The sequence below is a fragment of the Sceloporus undulatus genome, chromosome 6 (assembly GCF_019175285.1).
Source record: "Sceloporus undulatus isolate JIND9_A2432 ecotype Alabama chromosome 6, SceUnd_v1.1, whole genome shotgun sequence".
Lineage (NCBI taxonomy): Eukaryota > Metazoa > Chordata > Lepidosauria > Squamata > Phrynosomatidae > Sceloporus > Sceloporus undulatus.
Genome location: NC_056527.1, coordinates 81,834,417 through 81,854,319, shown reverse-complemented (window position 1 = coordinate 81,854,319; position 19,903 = coordinate 81,834,417). Strand labels below are relative to the sequence as shown.

Genomic DNA, 19,903 nt, shown 5'->3' with positions numbered 1-19,903 from the left:
AATTTCGTAACCCGAGGTACCACTGTATTTTATTTCTTAGAGTGAGTCTTAGAATTACAGTAAAGCAGAACAGGTACAAATGAACATGCTTTTGACTCACTCTGGCTGCTTTCCCACTAAGATTTAAAACGAATTGCTGATCGTGTTATGTGACATTCCCATTTCAAACCTGTTTTGATCCTATTGTGATCGGTTTCAATCACAATGAAGTGAGGTAATATATAGTTCCAAAGCTGGGCTGCCCGAGCACTGATGATGCACATTGATTGCATATGCATTTTGATTGATATACATTTTGGAGTGGTGCAAACTAGTGGGGACAACAATCGTGCCCCCCCCCAAGCGATTACAAGGGAATAGTGAAAAGATCTGCTTTCATAGTGGGAACAATGGACCTTTTGGAATCAATTTACCAACACGGAGCGAAGGCTAATCACAAATGAAAGTGGGAATGAGTCCCTTGTCTGCAGAGCCAGAATATCTGATACTATATTCTATTGAACTGTTGTACAAGAGGATAAATGATCATTCAACAGAATACCACATCTGTGTGCAAATGGAAACAGCTCTGTGTGCAAATGGGAACAGTTCTTATTACAGTACTTTGAAAATAGGACTGAAAGTGAAGTCTACTGGATGGCATACTTTTGCCAAAATCTGAAAAGGTGAAGGTGGGGAGAGAAGGGCTGAGCAGCATTTACAATTTTTACACAGTGTTTCATAACTTCCCTTTCACTATGACTAGATGAAAAAAAAATCAACTAAAATGGCAGATATGGGTTTAAGTAAAATATTAAGAGTGTATAATTTCAGCATTCTTGGCCAAACTGTCATTTTCATGAAAAGCTGAGTCTAACTCTAGTGTCTCTATGTGCTCCTACAAACAGGAAGCGCACACATGAGCTATGAAGGAGTCTCACTGCATGCAAATGGTCAAGGAAAAGGAACATCCACACCCAGTTACTAGAATAGCCATTTGCCATCAGCAAACAAATGACAAAATGAGGAACATGATGTGCAGATAAGGAGAACAATGTCATGGACCCTACCATAAATCAAGGAGACCTACACACTGCTTGTTAGTATATAGCTCTAGTGCTATCAGTCTAAAGGCCATTGTGCAAGTTAACCTACTTATCACTCCCTGACGGACTTTTTTTTTGTAGTAGAAGAAAAAAGATGGAAACAGCAGTAGCAAAACAGAGGAGGGTTACAAATAGGCAATGCCACAGACTCCTCCATAAAATTCCTTAAATTACGCTGGGTGATCACACAAAAATATCACCATCTCAGATCTGGAAATATTCCTTGTCTCAGGGAAGTAAAGCTGTTTATTCTCTTAAATGCAAACCTTGCAATGAAAGATAAAGGATCCATGAACAGGGGTTTAAAAGGAGTCCGAGCGATCACTATAAGTGTGTCTTATTACAAGGTCACTTGCTAAGAATGATAAAGGTGTGCAACAACCCCACAAAACAAATGATGGACAAGAACAGGAGATAGACAAAGAGAAACCAGAATACCACCACAAAACAGAACACAAATGTCCAAAGTACTTGGGAATACAAATATTACAGAATTTTGTTCGGTCTGTATTTTTATGTGAATTGTCCTAATTCCTTCTCCTAAATAACTAAGCAAAGTTATCACCTATCACTTCTGAATTAATTCAAACACAGGCTCTTTTTTGTACTCTGCAATTTGTTACAATGCAGTTTTCAACTCAGAAACTGCATGCGAAAATATGGGTTGGGGGAAAACGCTAGATAAAAAAAGTTTGTTTAGAGAATTTTTGTGCATTCTTTTAAAAGGTAGCATGATAAAAAAAAATGGAACAGAATGGGCTTATGAACACTTGTGAAACTGACAGAGGGGATACTAATTCATACACCATTCCTTGAGAAATTGTTGTGGGTTGAAGTATGCAAAATAGTAAATACACAGACAATGAATTTACATTACATAAGAATTTATTTAGGGAGGGAGGGCATATACCATTCTATGTAAATAATGTTTTTTTTAAAATAAAAATGTGCCATGTTAAGGGAAACAAGCTCTCGCCAAGACAGTGTGGTCTAGAAGAAAAAGAAGCAGCGAACTGCAAGCTAAAAGAGAGGGCATCAATAAACTTACTTTTAAGGCTGCCTGAGCAGTCACTCACAAGCATTTATTACCTGTGGATATTCAGTTTAACTAGCTCACTTTAACACTGGCTGTGGGGGATAAAATACCGTATTAGTAAAAATATTTGAAAATGCCAAACGTAACAGAACTATTTTTGACTGTAAATGAAGGTTGAGATGAGATGCCTTTTGGCGTCTTGATGAGAACCCACATATTCAAGACCATTCCATTGCCAACCTTGAATCATGAGCTGATTGCAAATATTAAGTCAATGTTACAAGAAAGCAAATATGCAAAGGGATCTTTAGCACCTTTGAGACTGAGCTTTCTTAGACTTGGTCTACTTCCTCAGATGGGTTCTTCCTCAAAAGACAGCAAATTGGTAGAAAAATCAGTGTTGAAGTACTGAGAAGAATAGAGATGCTTAGGGATACCATAGACGGGTATTTAGAATGACAAACCAATTATAAAATTGGTCAATGCACATCTCTCAGTAAAGATTCCATATGATGGACCTGAACTATTCAACATGGTTCATGAATAAAAGTGATTTAGTTGTTGCAGACTATACCCAACTTGGGTATACTCAGCAGTACAGCTTAAAATGTGGGTAAGGGATCGGCTTCGTGCATGCATTGGTTTATAACCCAAATTCAAGACTAAGTTCTGAATTTCCATCATTAACTATTACTTTATTATCATTATCAACTATCGCAGTTTATTAGAGCTGATTTCCTACAAAATAGGGATAAAGAATAACTTCCACAATCCCACTAGTTATGCTGACTAGAAGTTATAAGAATTGGGTGTGATGGTGGTTTTCAATAATATACGTGTAGCTCCCGATACACTTCCAGCTGCAAGCTAGGTACAATCACCTGGGGTCCTTTTAATTAAACCAAATCTGCTCTTTAAAAAATCAGTTGAGTTGCAGGCTTATGTTGGAATGATAATACCAGGTGAGCTAATCAGCTTGCTAGGCCCAAGAAAGGTTTGAGCTATTCATGAAACACACTTGCATTCCAAGAAAGACCTGTTATCAATCCTGTGTTGCTGCAACATTTACCTCTTTATTACATATCTACCCCCCACAACCACAAACCTGCTTGCATCACAAGTACACAGGAGAATTATTTAAAGTACAGTACAGGAACTGATGGCACCTGAGCTACCACCTGCTCAAAATGGTAGAGCAGCAACAAGAACGCATTTGCAAAAGCAGAGTCCAGGACAAGAAGGTCTCATCAAAGGCACATGTTCAAGACGACTTGTTTGTGTGAAACTTTTCACACAAGATCAGATTCAGGAGGGATGTGAATACTCTTGTTGCTGTTTGTTTTTAGGATGGTTGTATTCTAAACTGATTTGTGAAGAGTATAGCTGTTTTAATTTCAACCCGGCCCATCTCTCATTTCAGCATCTGGGATAACTGGATTTTGTGTGTTTTTGTCATAGAGTAGAGGGCAGCCTCTGGTAAACAGGTGGTTTATATCAATTCTCTGCATTCTTACAACTGAGGTGGCTATCTGGTTTAATTCTACAGGAGTGCAGGGTTTTGCTCCTATGGCACAAGACCCATCTGTAGCAGTAGCTGGTAGGCTCACTGCTGAATAATGTAGAGAAGATATCTATAGCCATCTTTACTACTAGTCTCAAATGGATTCTGCAACAATACCATCAGTTGTATTTGATTAGGTAATTCTATGATTAGCTGTAGGCAGGAATGAAATCATGCTTGTGCTAAAACAACATAGGCGGGTTATAGACCGCCGCTTTGAGGCAGTCTCCCGCCAGCGCCATTTCCTCCATGAGGGAGCCGCAGTAGCCTCCCGCACGGAGCAAAAAAGAAGCTCCATTTTGGAGCTTCTTCTTGCAGCGCCTCTGATGTCGCGAGGCGCCTGGGGCGGACTCGCGACGTCATAGACGCCGCGCGACGTCCGGACGCACAGCGTCCGATACGTAAAGATGGCGGCGCCCGTATTAACAGGGCGCTGCCATCTTGTACGTATTCTATACGTACTAGGGTTAGGGGGGTGCGGAAGCACCGCCCCTTCCTAACCCTAGTACGTATAGAATACGTACTAAATGGCGGTGTGTAACCCACCAAAATCTCCAGAGCTTTTAGAGTAATAAAGACCTTCTGTGGAGTGTTTTCTATGGGTCTGGGGAGAGGGACACATTGGTAATGCTGTACAGAAATCATGCATAAACATACAGAGACAGGCACCAAACAAATTTACATAGTGTATACAAGGTTTAAATAACCTGTGTATAATGTGCTACTTTTTCAGAAACCTAGAGGGCTAATACAAATTAAGTCAAGATGACTTAAATTCAATATTGAGCACCATGGAGTTTGGCGCACAGCAAATTCACTGAGGCTGCATCTAGACAGCAGAATTAATAGTTTGATACTGCCATGGCTCAACACTGTGGAATTCTGAGATGTGTAGTTTTGTGAGATATTTATAGCACTTGGTACCCCACCAACCAAAAATCCCAGGATTCCGATGGAGCAATGGAAGTTAAAGTGGTGTCAAATGACTTTATTTCTGCAGTGTGGCAGCAGCCTAAGAAAGAACTCATCAGAACACATTGGTGTGACTGACCAAAGCAAAGGCTTCTGAAGGCCAGCATTCTGCTCCCACAATGGCCACCAAATACCTTGGAGAAACCATAAGCCAGATTTCATCTGGTTCTGTTGGTACTGAATAGGCAATATCACTTGCAATCATTATCCTTCACGAAGCCTTCCAAGTTGATGGCTACATTTCATGACAATTAATTCCGTAATTTAATTCTGTGCTGAGTGATGAAATGCTTCCTTTTATCATTCCTGAATCTCTCACCATTCAGCCTCACTAGATGGTCCTGGTTTCTGGTATTGGGAGATATGACTTTTTTGCTATGACCTGTATAATTTTATATGCCTCAAAATGCTCCTTTTTTGCTCTAACTTGATTGTCTCAAGAGAAGTTAGAACTGTGCAAGGAAAACAGTCCCAGAAGCTGTGTAGTCCTGCTCATCTCATTGTAGTTTACAGCAATCCAATCCTTGATAACGGAGCAAAAGGAGCTGCAGTAGTGTTACAGAGGCAGAGAAGACATTAAAGGGCTCTGTGAGCTAACAAAGGGCAAACTACTAATGAGTGTGGCATGGTGTGACTAAAAGGACTGCTACTAAGGGGGACACATTCCTGTATTTAAAAACTGTTCTACATGGAATATCACAGGGATCCTTAAACATATGCAGCTCCACAACATCCGTAACATATAGGAAATGCTGATCAGCTCCCTTTTTATTTACTGTACTAATAAAAAAGAGACCACAATGAGCACAGACCAACCCCCACCCCACCTTGGTTCTCATCAATATTCATTCAGTCTTGAAGGCAGATGAACCACGGATCTAGACAAGTGAATGAGGTACCGGTAAGTTTTAGATCAAGTCTTTTTTGGGAAGATGGGGTATTTTAGGACCCAGGAACAGCAAAGATCAACCCAATGATGCAACGTATTAATAACACTGAGTACAATCTGGAACATGATCTTAATCTATGCCCCTTCAACATCGCAAATAGGGCTTCCTAGGACAACGTCCCAAAGATCAACACAACACATTCATGCCCAAGAGAACAAATCTGAAACAGAGGGGAACCTTGAGAAACTAGCATTATAGCTCACTGGCCAACTGCGGTACTGATGATAGGCAAAATTCGAACAGGTGCAGGTAAGAGAGAACATGAGACTGACCAAGCAGCAGACAGGGACCTTGGTCACCAACTTACTTATACACATGGTGACTGCTGAGGATGAATTCAAAGTACCTATTACTTTTAATTTGTTGACATAGTAAAAGTTGTACATAACGTTCAATGTGGCAAGGAAATATGAACAATCCAACAAAGCAGCCGATACAGAGAAACACAGGAGAAGGAAGGAGTGGGGAGGCTGCTTTCAGTAGCAGGTAATTCATAAGGGCAGCTGTTTCGAGAACCTTTACTCTAAGGTCAACTAAGGCTTGCCCAGCTACAAATGACAATGACACAATGGCATTAGAGCCCAGGGAGAATGACATTTGTGTGCCCTTAAGAGCTGGCAGAGCGGAGGGTTTTTAAAAACAACCAAGGAAAGGGAGAAGGGGCCAAGAAACTTGATTCACCCTGTCACTATTCTTACAAATCTAACACCACTCACAAGACTACAGCACAAGAGGAATATAAAGACTAAGAGTAAATCACAAGGAAAACTGCAGCATCCCAGGTAGTTGGCGCCCCCTTCCTGCTTTCTTGAAAACTGGAAAAGAGCAAAATTGAAAAAGCCTTTACAGGACTCATTCAAGCCACAAGGGGCCAAAGAACCAGTTTTACTTTCCTGGGTTCTCTTGAATGACAGAAAGAGCCTCCAGATGAAACAACTGCTAGGCTCTCTTAATCGGAGTGGGAGAAATAACTAAATGAAAAAGACTTTAGGTGTTCAGCATATTAGTCATGCTGCTGTTGGACAAATCAATCTGGCCAGGCTTGCCCTGCCCAATCCAAGTCTAAGCAGGCCTGCCCTGCCAACTCTAAAATCTAGAGAATGTCCATTGCACTTATATGTTGTGTGAGTAATCCTTCTCAGGCTGATGAGAGCCATTTCAAGAGGAAAGCAACTTACTTGTAGAACCCTGGAAAGAGGAGGTTGGACTCAAAACAATGAGCCATGAATTAAACTCAGTGGAAGAAGTAGGGGCAGGGAGGAAAAGCTTAAGAGTGGCATTCAAATCTGCATGATTGGATAAGCCACAAAGATGGATGTGGAGAGCCATCTGAGATGGGCACTTGGTTCACCAAACTGCATTGTTTATGGGAAGACTGAAACAGTGGAGCTAATGGTCAACAGATCAGCTCTCAGCAGGATGTGATGCTGCTGTTGACTAGTCAAGGGGAAAACTACTTAGAAGGGAGAATTCCCCCAGGCAAGTACATAGCAGGGTCATTCAGGACTGCTGGTATTGGGGATTCTTGCCTGGTACAGGTTGGCCACTATGCTATTCTCACCTGAGTAGGAAGACAAGCTCTTACTCATACCTTGCGGGTGTTGGAGATGGGGGGAGGGGCAAATCCCAAGACCCAAATAAAAACCAACCAGATAGAGCTAGGAGAGTTTCTTTAGAATTTTAACTAAAAGGGTGGTGAGGACTGTTTCCAGCCAGCTTCCCCATCTTGATAGTCACATAAACTGAGGCAGAGACTGTCTTGAGTCTACTGAACAATTTGTAAGTTCAGAGTGTTGATAGCTCAGTAGAGAGTCTCTGCATTGCTGCTCCGGGGTCGCTTGATCTTCTCAATGTTCTTTAGGATCATGTCGTGGAGAGTCACCTAGGGGGAGAGAAGACTGTGATTGATTTCTTCTTGAAGACTGGTTAAGTGTGACAGCAGGATTTGCTTTGCCATACATCTCCTGTCCACCCTCCAGACAAAACAGAAAACTCCTGTTGCCTAAGCAAGCTATGCTGCACCTCATATTTCAGAAAAAGGTGCAAGACTGCCAGGAGCACACCAGCTAAGAGTAAACCAGTTTGAATTGCCCTAGTTCATAGGAAACTGCTAATACAAGAGTCTTCTGCTAAAGATCTCTAGCCTCGTTTTAAGTCCTCAGAGTTTATTATGATTTAAGTCTACAAATGTTAAAGCCATAATGAATGTGTTAGTCCATAAGGCATCACAAGACACTGTGAGTTATGCTACAGTGAGGCAAAGTAGCTTCCCCTCTAGAAAGTGTAGACACTGAGAGTGGAAAAGATTTCAAAGTAGAGATAACCTTGAATATTGGTCATATTTGCTGTATCTATTCATTCCTGTCAGAATTGTCAGGTCACATGATTCTAATGTCACTAGTAAAAGGAAAGCCACCCCAGATTTATAGAGGATTTTAAAAACATATTAATAATCTAGCAAACTGTAAATAAATAGCACCATGCATCTCCATTCCTGGGCAGACTGTATGAACATCTACACTACACTTGCCACTTTTGTTTCCATTCAAGTACCACCAAAACCATATCTTATCTTAACGAGAATGAATTACAGCAAGATTCCAGCTCACATACTCTATCTTCTCTCTCTCTTGGAGAAATCCAATAGGAAAATTGTGTAAGATTTCACTTCCATTTCCCACTAATCGTTGTTTAAACATGGCAACACCAACAGCTATCCATCCTACAGACAGTATCAATACCACTATCAAGCTGCACAGACATAAAATAAGTATATTGTTTATGGTAGTATCATAGAAGCCATGCAATGTGCCATTCACCAATCCACCCTTGACATACATATTGAGGAGGGAGCAAGCTTGTTTTCTGCTGCTCCAGAGAACAGGACCTGGAACAATGGATGCAAGCTACAGGAAGAGAGATTCCACCTCAACATTAGGAGCTTCGTTATAGTAAGGGCTGTTCAACAGTGGAACACACTCCCTTGGAGTGTAGCGGAGTGTCTTTCCTTAGAGGCTGGATTGCCATCTGTTGGGAATGCTTTGATTTCCTGCATGGCAGGAGGTTGGATGGTCCTTGTACTCTCTTCCAACTCTATGATTCTATACATAATGTATTCTTTAAAATGGCATGCCACTCCTGCCCCATTTCTGCAACAATTTGAAGAGAGAAAAGATGCTCCTGATCTTCAGCAAACAAAAGTATCTCTCCCTCTTCCTTGCTCCTCACTCTCCCAATTCAGGAAATGGTTTCTGACTGGATGAGCCTGAATGAAAAGTGATTGAGAGACAACTATTGTTCTAGGCCATGAAAAATGAAGCAGATGATGAAGCGCATGAAACCAGGAGTACATCATGCCTTTTCCAACTAGAGGTCATAAAGAATAAGGGAGTGACAAACAAATGAAGAAGGGCAAGCCATGGGTCTAGAGTACAGAGAACTTTTAGAAGAGGCCTAAAAAGATGACTTACATATTGATTTCTCAGCTCTGAAATAATGAGCCGCAGACTGATGTATTCCTTTTCATCCATCTCAGTCACTGTGCGACGGTAATCCTCCTATAAAGACAGTTATTGAACCAGAATTATTTTGCCACAATTAGGCCCTATGACGACTTGGAGGGGATCTCATTCCATCTCCCAGCTGAAAGTCACCTGCAAACAGCCATTTTCTTCGGATCTCCTGACTCACTGCATCAGAATAAATATACTGCTCCCTCCTCACATAAAGGACTTGGACAATTAAGAAATAGTTGAGAGACCTAGTCCTGAGTAAACCCCAAAGAAAGAAAAAGAAAAACCAAGATAGGGATACTTGTCTAGAATGTAGCTCTAAGCATTTTCTGCATTTCACAGTATTTCCAAGTGAAACATATTGAAGAACTCTTTTTAGCTGTTTCCCATACTCTTAAAAATTTGAAAATTCTGAATTCAGTAACTGGATTAATATATCTCACTCAGCACTTACCACATGAGGATATTTTGCTATTTTAGAAACCAACTTTGCCCGTGTGATGTAATATCTGAAATGGAAGCAAAGAGGTGGCTCAAGTGATGGCAAGAGGTCCTGAGACAGCCCATATTCCCGAGGAGCTGTACAAGGTGTAGCACCTTGGTAAAGTACCTACCTAGAGATCTGGTCCAAGTATGAAGCTGCCTCGCTCTCCACAGTTCGGAGCTCAGCCACAGTTTCTTCCTGAAGAGACAGAGCCGGTAGGGGAACGTTAAGGGGGGAAAAAAATCTGTGTTGACCCATACATTAATATATGCTACTTATTCTGTGATTACAAAAGCCTCTGTGATTATAATGGCCAACCTTCCACCTTAATTTAAAAGCATCTGAGCTCCAGGCAGGCAGAACTAGACAACCAACTAGCCCAGTAGAAGATCTAGGATGGTGCAAGCAACTGTAATGGGGACCAATTTTTACTCCTGCAGTGGGTGGCAACGGCTGATTATAAAGCACCAAAAATGACAATTTGAAATCACTTCTCGTTGTGACTTCCAGGTTTGTTGGGGCAATTTGACAGCCTTCTTTGGGGTGTTCCAAGTGTATCTGTCACTCTGGAGTTTTTCTGACAGTTCTGAGGGTGCTTTCTGCATCAAGGCTATTTGGGAGCCTGATAAGGATGCCCAGCATGGTGTAGTAATCTTAGTGTTGGACTAGGCCATAGGGCTCAGATCCCTGCTTGGTCATGGGAATCCAATGGATAACCTTGGGGAAGTCACTCTTTCAGCGCCTCAGAGGAAAACAAGTGTAAACCCCCTCTGAACAAATCTTGCCAAGAAAAACCCATTCACCTGAGGGTCCCTATAAGTCAGACTTGTAGGTTGGAGGCTGTATCACATCAGCTGCTTTCCAGTGGAACTTTGGGCAGGTATTAGCTTGATTCCTAGGTTTTTCCACAGGACAAGCTGCCACCACCCACCCACTACATGTGCATAAGGAACAGTAGAATTCCAGCTCTGTTCCCTTCCCTGAGGAAACTCACAGAGAACCTTAGGAAAGCCAGAAATTTCCAACCACTAATTTACCTGAATAGAAACACCAAAGTTGTTGCCATCTTCTATCCTAGGAATCAACAGCTGCACCCACATTTTGACCTGGCGGGCAGAAAATGTCATATTCAGAAGTGCCACTGTTTTGTTGGAGAGTGTAAGCTCTCTTGGCAATCCATTCTACAGGCAGCAGCTGGTTATTCCAGCAGTTACAAATGTTACTGTGAACTATAATTCCCAGGATACCTCAGCAAACATGGCAACTGCCATCATAGTTCAGGTATTCTGGGATTTTTAGTTAAAAAGGAAATCTTTTTGAGTTACTATGAAGCCAGGCAGATCAGGTAGGGTGGGTCAGCGGGAAAACTCCAGCACTGAACAATTTTTTGTTATTTTAGATCACTTGAATTCACTACTGACATTAGCCGAGCTGAAGTGATAAATCCACTTCCAGGTTGTATCCTTTTACATTGGAGTGGGATAGTTACTTTATAGAATTGAAACAAACATAAAACCCTATGCATAGAAAAATGAGCAGGACAGAGAGCAGAGTCCTCCAAGACATAGTAGTTGCCTTTCCGACAATGGGTCATCTGAAGTGGTACACTTCAGACATAGACTAATTGTACTAATGACAATTAGGCTATTTCATCTGCTGTAACAGAGTAGATCTATCAAGGCTTGCCATAGTAAGATGCAAATTCTTAGCAAGAAGAGACACCCTCCATAATAAAGTATGTGTTTCTCTTCCCAGAGGCTGATGTGCAGGATTAGCCACTTATTTGATGAGAAGAATTCCAGTTACTACTTCTGCCAGCACAAAACAAATTTTGGTTTTATCCCCACTGTTCAGGGAGCTAGGCCAGATAAGTGATCCATATGTCAGAACGCAAATTGGGGGAGGGCAAACCAGCGCTCACCGTGTTGCATTTCTCAATCAGCAGCCGGATCTCAGGTTTCACCTTCTCAATGATGTCCACCAGCTGCTGGTTGCTCTTCAGCATCCCGTTAGGCATGACAAAGACTTTGGTACCTGGTGCCACGAGAAGAGACTAGCCACTTATTCCATGAAGGAAGTGAGTGAGCAGGAGTGTGTCTGCTTGCCACTCAGCAGACCACTCAAGCATTCTCCCACCCTGGAAAGGCCTATTCCCACTTGTAACTGAATCTTTAGGCCTAGCAACACTACATATGCCAATCTTTCTATATCCAAAGTCCTACATCTTTAAAGGCTTGCATAGGAGGGGATTTTAGCAAGGTGAATCCCTCATACTGCTGGGATTTGAAAAGCTGCACTGAAAAAGAGTCTTCTTCTTAGCTAATTAAAATTCTAATTAAAGTTATTGGACCCTCATGTGAAAAGGCTGGCCATACTATCAGCAACACTATCAGTTTTGATCAAAGGTCAGTGACTATTTTTGAGTAGCACTTTTGGTTGGTTGTTTCTAGAAGAAATGCCTTTTAGTACACTTGCTATTCTGGGATCCCAAAACTCCATTTTTCTTCTTGGAAGAGCTTTATTCATACAACAAAGCCAATAAGAAGACTGAGACAACCACTCGGCCACTTATCACAAAAGTCTGATTTCAGGAGTTTCCAGTCCTATGGAAGTTGCTGGAATACTATTTACTATCATTATGACATCAGGTCAGTGACAATTAAATGACACAGAGAGCAAGCCATTCTTTCATTATGGTGGCAAAAGGCGGAGCATTTTAGAATATCTCTGCAAATAGCAAAGAGCCAGATGTATGAAGCAGATATGTCTTGAGGACATAAATTTATGTTGAAAGTGAGGATAAAAACTGTTAATACAAAAATCAAAATGAAATTTATTGGCACCAGACTCAAAAGTTTAGTATTGTGAACTTTCCCATCCTTGTAAGCTCACAGGATTCCTTCCAATGGGGCAAGCTTCACAAGGTAAAGCAGGTTCCCAAACTTTTTAAAGCAAATATTACAAGTTAAAAGAGGACTAAGAACATACCCTGGAAGGTCTCATCACAGTCTTCCAGTTTTCTCTTTTTCAGATTGGGCTAAAGAAGAAAAAAAAAAAAAAAAGGGGGGGGGAAACATATGCTAAGAAATTCTATATGTCTATGCAGCACTTACAGATGGAATGTGGAAGGAGCTAGCGTCTCAAGACCATTGATCAGCTTTAAAAATCAGTGATGTGGGTTTTCCAAACAAAGCAGAGCTGGAAATTGTTCCAGAAAATTTTCCATTGCTCTAAATTATGGGATCTGACTTAGCACATTTAAATATTGCAATTAAACATTGAAAGCATGTTACTATGTTATTTGTAATATTGTAAAGAGAATAGCATGTGTGCGCGCATGTGCTCATGCCTTCAAGTCACCTGTGGATTTATGGTGACCTCTTGAATTTCATAGGGTTTTCTCAGGTAGGGAATACTCAGAGATGATTTTACCAGCTTCTTCCTCTGAAACGTAGCCTACAGCAGCTGGTATTCCCTGGCCATCTCCTATCCAAGTATTAACCAGGGCTGACCCTACTTAGCTTCCAAGTTCAGACAGGATCTGATCCCTTCAGGGTATTTAGGCCAAACATTCTTTATATTTAACAAAAAATGAATACTCTTTAAAAGTCACATATCTAAAGAGAGCTGAACTTGTTATATCTTATATCAACAATTTAAAGCTATTCTCTTACATAGTACATGTCTCTCATTTATTATTTATCTATGGTATTTATACCCCGCTCTTCAACCCTAAAGGCTCTCAGAGCGGCTTACAGATAGTTATTCAGACAGTTCCCTGCCCTCAGGCTTACTCATCCCTTTCTGAAATGTAGTTCAGTTTTCCATGTACAGTGGTACCTCGGGATACGAAATACCCAGGTTACGAAATTTCCGGGATACGAAAAAATCCCATAGGAAATAATTGTTCCGGGTTACGAATGTTTTTTCGGGTTACGAAAAAATTTTTGGTGCTTTTTTCGGCTTTTTCGCACGAAATCGCGGCTTTTCCCCATTAGCGCCTATGGCATTTCGGCTTGCGAATGCTTTTCGGGTTACGAAAGCGGCCGCGGAACGAATTAATTTCGTAACCCGAGGCACCACTGTATTGGTATTTTCTATCTTGGAATCAAATTTCATTTACCTTTACCATTTCCTTTTGTTGTCTTCTCCAGCAAAAATGTCAAAATCTTTACTATATTTTCTGAGGAGCTCCATCTTCCAGTGCAGCTCCTCACCCCTGCTTGAGTTAAGCACCTGCACAACCTTATGAAAAAAAATTCTGTTTCCAAATTTCAGATAGCTTTCTTCTCTTTCTGCAGCTTATCAATAACTACAAGCATTATGCTGTTTTATCAGACATTACCTATTACTCCCAGGTAAGCAATCTTACCCCATCCAGTCCATCATGACTATTTGTGAGCAGGATTGGGTCTGGAACAGGAAGGTTCATATCTGAATGGATTTGGGTGAGATCTTGAATGTTCAGAATAGGATCCTAGAAAAGTAGAAGACAAGAACATTTTAGGTTTAATCCCTTACAAATTATTGGTAGCAAGGCTGGAACAGATCCTTCTGAGCCTAAGGTCTGTGTCATCTGTCTTACAGTGTACCCCTTTGAGAATGCTTACTCAACAGGAAGCAACAGCCTCCCTGACTCTTACCTTAAGGAAAGCATCGAGTTCTAAAAGCTTCTTTGGGAAAAAATTAGCTACTAGATCTTCAGCCTGAAAGAAAAAGAAGAGCTAATTGTAATGTGTGAAATAACATTGAGAAACCGGTGTTCCTAGTGTTGGGGTCACCTAGTATGGGTGTGGGGAGTGGGATGGTTGCAGCTGCCTGCTCTGCCCCCATTGGCTGTCCATGGAGACCAGCCATGAACCAGCCAAGGCACCAGGGAAGGTGCAGGAGTCAGGCACTCGCCCCTCTCCCCCGATGCCTTGGCCAGCTCAGGCAAGCGAGCCAATGCACAAGGAAAGGTGCGGGGGTGGGGGGCAGGTGTGCGTGTGCTCACCTCTTTTCTCCAATGCCTCCACTAGCTCAGGCAAACAAGTCAAGGCACTGGGTAACAGGGAGCAAATGTGTGCACACTCACCCTTCTTCCCTGATGCCTTGGCTAGCTCAGGCAAGCAAACCAAGGCACTGAGAAAGGGAGGGCAGATGTGTTGGTGCTTGCCCCTATTCCCCAATCCTTTGGCAAGCTTGGGCAAGGTAGCCAAGGCATCAAGGAAGGTGGGAGGGGCAGACACTAGTGCACTCGGCCCTCCTTCTCTGCTGCCTTGTATTCCTCAGCAGACAGAGCCAGGGCAGAAGAGAAGGGATAGGTGCTGACAGCAGCACCACACCCCCTTACAGTAGGAGGAGGGTTCAACCATGTGCCAATTCTCCTCTCAGGTGTCACCTGGTGCAGTCCTCACCCTCCTAGTGATGCCACTGCATTGAGAGAATATGCAAAGCCACTGGAGAAGTGAAGCCAAAGCAGAGATTTTTTGTGAAGCAGTAGAAATACTAGAAAGAGATTCACACACATATACATGCACACATACAAGTCCAAGCTACTGCTGCTGTCATCACCAGGAGAACAGATGTACAAGGAAACATTTTTGTTGTCCGGCAGGTGCTTTGGGACACAGCAAAGACTTTCTAGCAAGATCATACAACAACAGAAGTATCCAGCCCTTTTGGTTCTCTTAAGGATCAGGTGACAGTGATAGAAATAAGTCAGATACTTACTTCACCTGTGATTCGCTCCCTGAAAGAGTCTACCTGTGGGGAAAGAAGATGAACAGTTTACAATATCAAGTTTCAACTAGGCAAAACATAATGACCCAAGCACATAGAGAAAGCTGCGCCTCCCCGTACTTGTATAACCCTCTGGCTCTCCAGATCCTGTTGGACTCATCAGTCTCAGCCAGCATGGCCAATGGTCAGGAATGATGGGAACTGAAGTCTAGCAACATCAGGAGGGCCACAAGTTTCCTGTCCTGGCACAAACCATTGCTGGTCACAGTAGAGATACCTAAATTGTACAAGATCAAGAACCCAAGTTATTTATCTTCTACAAAATATGTTCCTCTGCTGTTGGCAACAGTGGCTTATGCACAGGTATAAAACAATCATGAATACATTTAGCCACACTTCAATCTTTGATAATGATATGGGAGGTATTGCCCCCTCCACAGCCTAGTTTTTGCTGCCATCCAAGAACCCATAACCATGTTTCTCTCCTGCGTAGACCTAGCATCTTTTTGCTTCACTGTCACTACACAATTGCACAGCAGTAAGTTCCACAAGATTTTGTATATGAGCACACAAGCACGTGAAACTCCCACACTAAGTTAGACCTATCTGCATCACATCCATCTAGCTCAAATGGCAGCAGACCCCTTCTGTTGCCCTCCCAGAAAGTCTATTCCACCCTTATTACAGAAGATTCTTTAATAATAATAATAATAATAATTTGTTTTATTTATATACCGCTATTCCAAAGATCATAGCGGTGAACAGCAAGTAAGCTAATTAGCAAGTAAGCTAATTTAATTTTGCAGGGGACCAAGACCCAAAACACTCAGCATGCAAAATGTGTTTTCTGTCACTGAGCTATGTTGCATTCCCAAACAGACACCTTCCTTTCTACCCACATGAACTGAATGCCTTTCAATAACCTTTGAATGACAAAACTTGTTAAATCTAATGCAATACAGGTTCTTAAGAGTGAGGCAGGATTGGTGTACACCTTGCCCAAGCATTGATTCCTTAAAATTTGATGGTAGCATTGAGGCCTCTGGCCCATTTTTTCCAGTTCATCTAGCAATTGTGTTTCTCACACAAAGGTAGAAAGATCACAGCCAAAACAACCTTGAGCAATAGAACAAGAGTTTGGGAAAAGACACATCCCATTTTCAGTTACTAAAGATTTTAATCCCCTGCTGCCTGTCCTTTTATTTGGTTGCTGAATATCCAGAGACTCTATCACCTAAAGAGCAGCAACTTAGAAATCTTATCTAAAAAGTACAGCAAATGGGAAGGACCATCTGACACAGCTGAAAAATTGGCTTCCTCTTTATGCAAATGATACACCACTAAATTACTCTAACAGACAAACAACTACTCTTGTAGTGAGGAGGAGATGGGCAAGAGCAAACCCTGTACCCCTCAAATTGGGCAGTCATGACTGTCTATTACTTCACTTATATATTACATTGATACTCAGTCTTTTCTCAAAGGAGCTGAAGACAACATACATGGCTCTCCTGTTCTTCCCTTTTATTATCACAATCCTATGAGGCAGGTCAGCCTGAATGTGACTGGTAATTTAGCAGGGACTGAATCTCCCAAGTTCAAGTCCAACATTTTGACCAATACACCATGTTGGTTCATGTATTTTGTTAGCATCTGGGACTGTAAAAATATTGTTTTTCAGACATTTTAAGTGTAAATATGACCTTCAAATAGAACAAAGTCCAACTCATGCTCTCTTCTGCTTAACATAGAATATTCATGAAAAAATAAAATGGATACTGGTTCACAACTCAAGCACTCCTTCCAGCCTGCTCTGTTCTTGACACAATGGATTTTGAGAGATGAAATAAAAGCTTCATCTGCAAAACCATTTCTCAGCCATCCATAGAAATAATCTAACATTGATAGAGCACAAGTGAAGACAAATTATTTTGTTCCCCTGTTTTCTTTGGTTGTATTCTTTTTTAAAAAATTATGAAATGCCAAATTAGCTTGTTTTGAAATATTAATGGCAGACAGTCAATATTTCTTTAACCAAAGCAGTCAAGAAGGTGAAGGAAAAGAGAAATACATTTTTCTTCTTTTCACTCATCCCTGCTTCTTTGCCCATGCAACTCGGGAGATCTGAGCATCAGCACTGGATCATTTGCTGAATCAGAAGCTGTAAAGTAAAACTGAATGAACACCCAAATCTGCATTCAAGTACAAATGCAATGCACATGCAATGCATTACTGTATATTCAACAGGATGCATATCTAGAATGTGGATTCAAACATGCATCCACATGGGGGGGGGGAAGGGCAATACAGAGCATGGATGCCTTTCCTAAAAACACCTAGTGGTAGTTAAGTTATTTAAGGTGCTGACAGTTGAACTGTGGATGTCCTCATTGATGGCCTGGTCTGTTAGCCGCTACACTAGGCCTATATGACATTAATGTTCAGCCTTCCCTCTCACTGTTTTGAATAATAATTCCCAGCATTCCTGATCACTGAGACTGCTCAGTGGAGCTGATGATAGCTACAGCCCAAAAAATCAAGAGGGCAAGGCTGTTGGGAATATAGGAAGCTTTATTGTTATTATTAAGCTTTATTTATATAGTGCTGTAAATTTACACAGCACTGTACATAAAATCTTTTAATTAGACGGTTCCCTGCCTTCAGGCTTACAATCTAAGAAGACTCGACACAAAAAGAGAAGGGAATGGTTGTGGGGAAGGGGATCAGGTCCAGCATTCTTCTCTCCCTCTGAGGCCTGGACCAAGGCAGATGGACAGATGGACGGCTCTGTATCTTAAGGATAGGCCTGATGGCATTGGCCCACCCTCTCTCCCCCTCAGAGGCCAGGATGGAGTAGGATGCCTTCTGGGATGGCTCAGTTCCTTTAGGGTGGTCCGATGGCATTGGCCTACCTTATGAGTTTTACTCTATATAGAGCAATTTTAAAGGGTAAAATTTTAACAAAGATTATTAGATAGGGATTTGAGTGTCTGTAGATTTAGACGCTTTACAGTGAATTCTCATAAATGAGATTTAGTGTGTTGGAATTCCACTTAAGCCTGTACAACTGGACTGGAAGAAATGGACATCCCCTTCTTCCCCAAGGGCTGCTAGCTGCAAATGCTACAATCAGAAGACCTGATGTTGGGCATGGTGCAAGGGAAACCTGAAAATTGGGCACACACACTTTCCATAAGTAGAGCTCATGTCATGCAAGGCGCCTCTCAAATTTGCAGGATACTTCCTTCATTCTTAGCATGGTTATCTCACAGAATATCCCATTTGCAGGGGGGCTGGGCAGGCGGCCTTGGGCAGAGAAATGTGAGGACATCCACTTCTGCCAGTTGAGTTGCATATGCCTAAAATGAGATCAAACTCATCTGTGTTTCCCCTCAATCTTTACCATCTACTGTTTCAACTAATAAAGCCATTCTGCCTTCTCAACAAATTAAATATCTGGGTGCCATAGTAGATCCTTTTATTTCTCAACTCAAATTACAGGGATCTGGGAGTCCAAGTAGACCACAAATTGAACATGAGCCAATAGTGCAATGCGACAGCTAACACGGCCAATGCGATTTTAGACTGCATCAATAGAAGTATAGTGTCTAGATCAAGGGAAGTAATAGTTCCACTCTATTCTCCTCTTGTCAGGATCCACCTGGAATATTGTGTCCAGTTCTGGGCACCACAATTTAAAAAGGATGTTGAAAAACTGGAGCATGTCCAAAGGAGGCTGACTAAAATGGTGAAGGGTCTGGAAACCATGCCCTATGAGGAACGACTTAGGGAGCTGGGGATGTTTAGCCTGGAGAAGAGAAGGTTAAGGGGTGATATGATAGCCCTGTTGAAGGGATGTCACATTGAAGAAGGAGCTAGTTTGTTTTCTGCTGCTCCAAAGACTAGGACCTGGAGCAATGGATGCAAGCTACAGGAAAAGAGATTCCACCTCAACATTAGGAGGAACTTCCTGACAGAAACGGCTGTTTGACAGTGGAACAAACTCCTTCCTTGGAGTGTAGTGGAGTCTCCTTCCTTAGAGGTCTTTAAACAGAGGCTGGATGGCCATCTGTCGGAGACGCTTTGATTTAGACTTCCTGCATGGCAGGGGGTTGGACTGGATGACCCTTGCAGTCTCTTCCAGCTCTATGATTCTACAGTATACAGCTTAATTTTTCCCCTACTGCTTCTAAATCCACCATCCTAGGTTAATAGTTTCACTTAAGCCATTATTCTCTGTCCTCTCTTCTGTTATGTACTATAATGTTTTGTTGATCAGTATACTTGTCTCAGCTAAATTTATTTTCAGTTCTCCCATTTGTTCTAATTCTGTGTTTCCAAGTTTTAATTAATATTACACTGCCACAGAATTCTTTCCATTTGCTTTGATTACTACTGTGCATTTACCTAAACCTTTGCACCTTCAATTTTTTCTGGGAGACAGTATATTCAGTCAGGCTTACAATTAATAGATGCGTAAAGGACTACATTGAAGACCTCTCTTTGGTCATGTTGCTTTTACCAGTCTCGATTAGCTTCTATCCATTCTTTTCTTTATTCTCTCTTTTCATGAAATATTAAT

The 19,903-nt window shown here is 41.6% G+C and overlaps 1 protein-coding gene across 2 annotated transcripts in view; it reads right to left on the bottom strand.

Moving 5' to 3' along the window:
- Positions 1-5,936: 5,936 nt before the first annotated feature.
- The window catches only part of PSME3 (proteasome activator subunit 3), a 17,735-nt gene continuing 3,768 nt past the window's right edge, over positions 5,937-19,903 (bottom strand). Inside the window, exons 2-11 of one of the 2 annotated variants that reach the window (XM_042474818.1) lie at positions 15,313-15,345; positions 14,244-14,306; positions 13,973-14,077; positions 12,589-12,637; positions 11,522-11,634; positions 10,638-10,706; positions 9,731-9,798; positions 9,571-9,625; positions 9,075-9,161; positions 5,937-7,486 (exon numbers count right to left, since the gene is read on the bottom strand). In XM_042474818.1, the coding sequence (XP_042330752.1) occupies positions 7,406-7,486; positions 9,075-9,161; positions 9,571-9,625; positions 9,731-9,798; positions 10,638-10,706; positions 11,522-11,634; positions 12,589-12,637; positions 13,973-14,077; positions 14,244-14,306; positions 15,313-15,345 (723 nt within the window). In that variant the 3' untranslated portion in view covers positions 5,937-7,405. The remainder of the gene's footprint in view (positions 7,487-9,074; positions 9,162-9,570; positions 9,626-9,730; positions 9,799-10,637; positions 10,707-11,521; positions 11,635-12,588; positions 12,638-13,972; positions 14,078-14,243; positions 14,307-15,312; positions 15,346-19,903) is intronic. The other variant, XM_042474819.1, reaches the window with a different exon arrangement.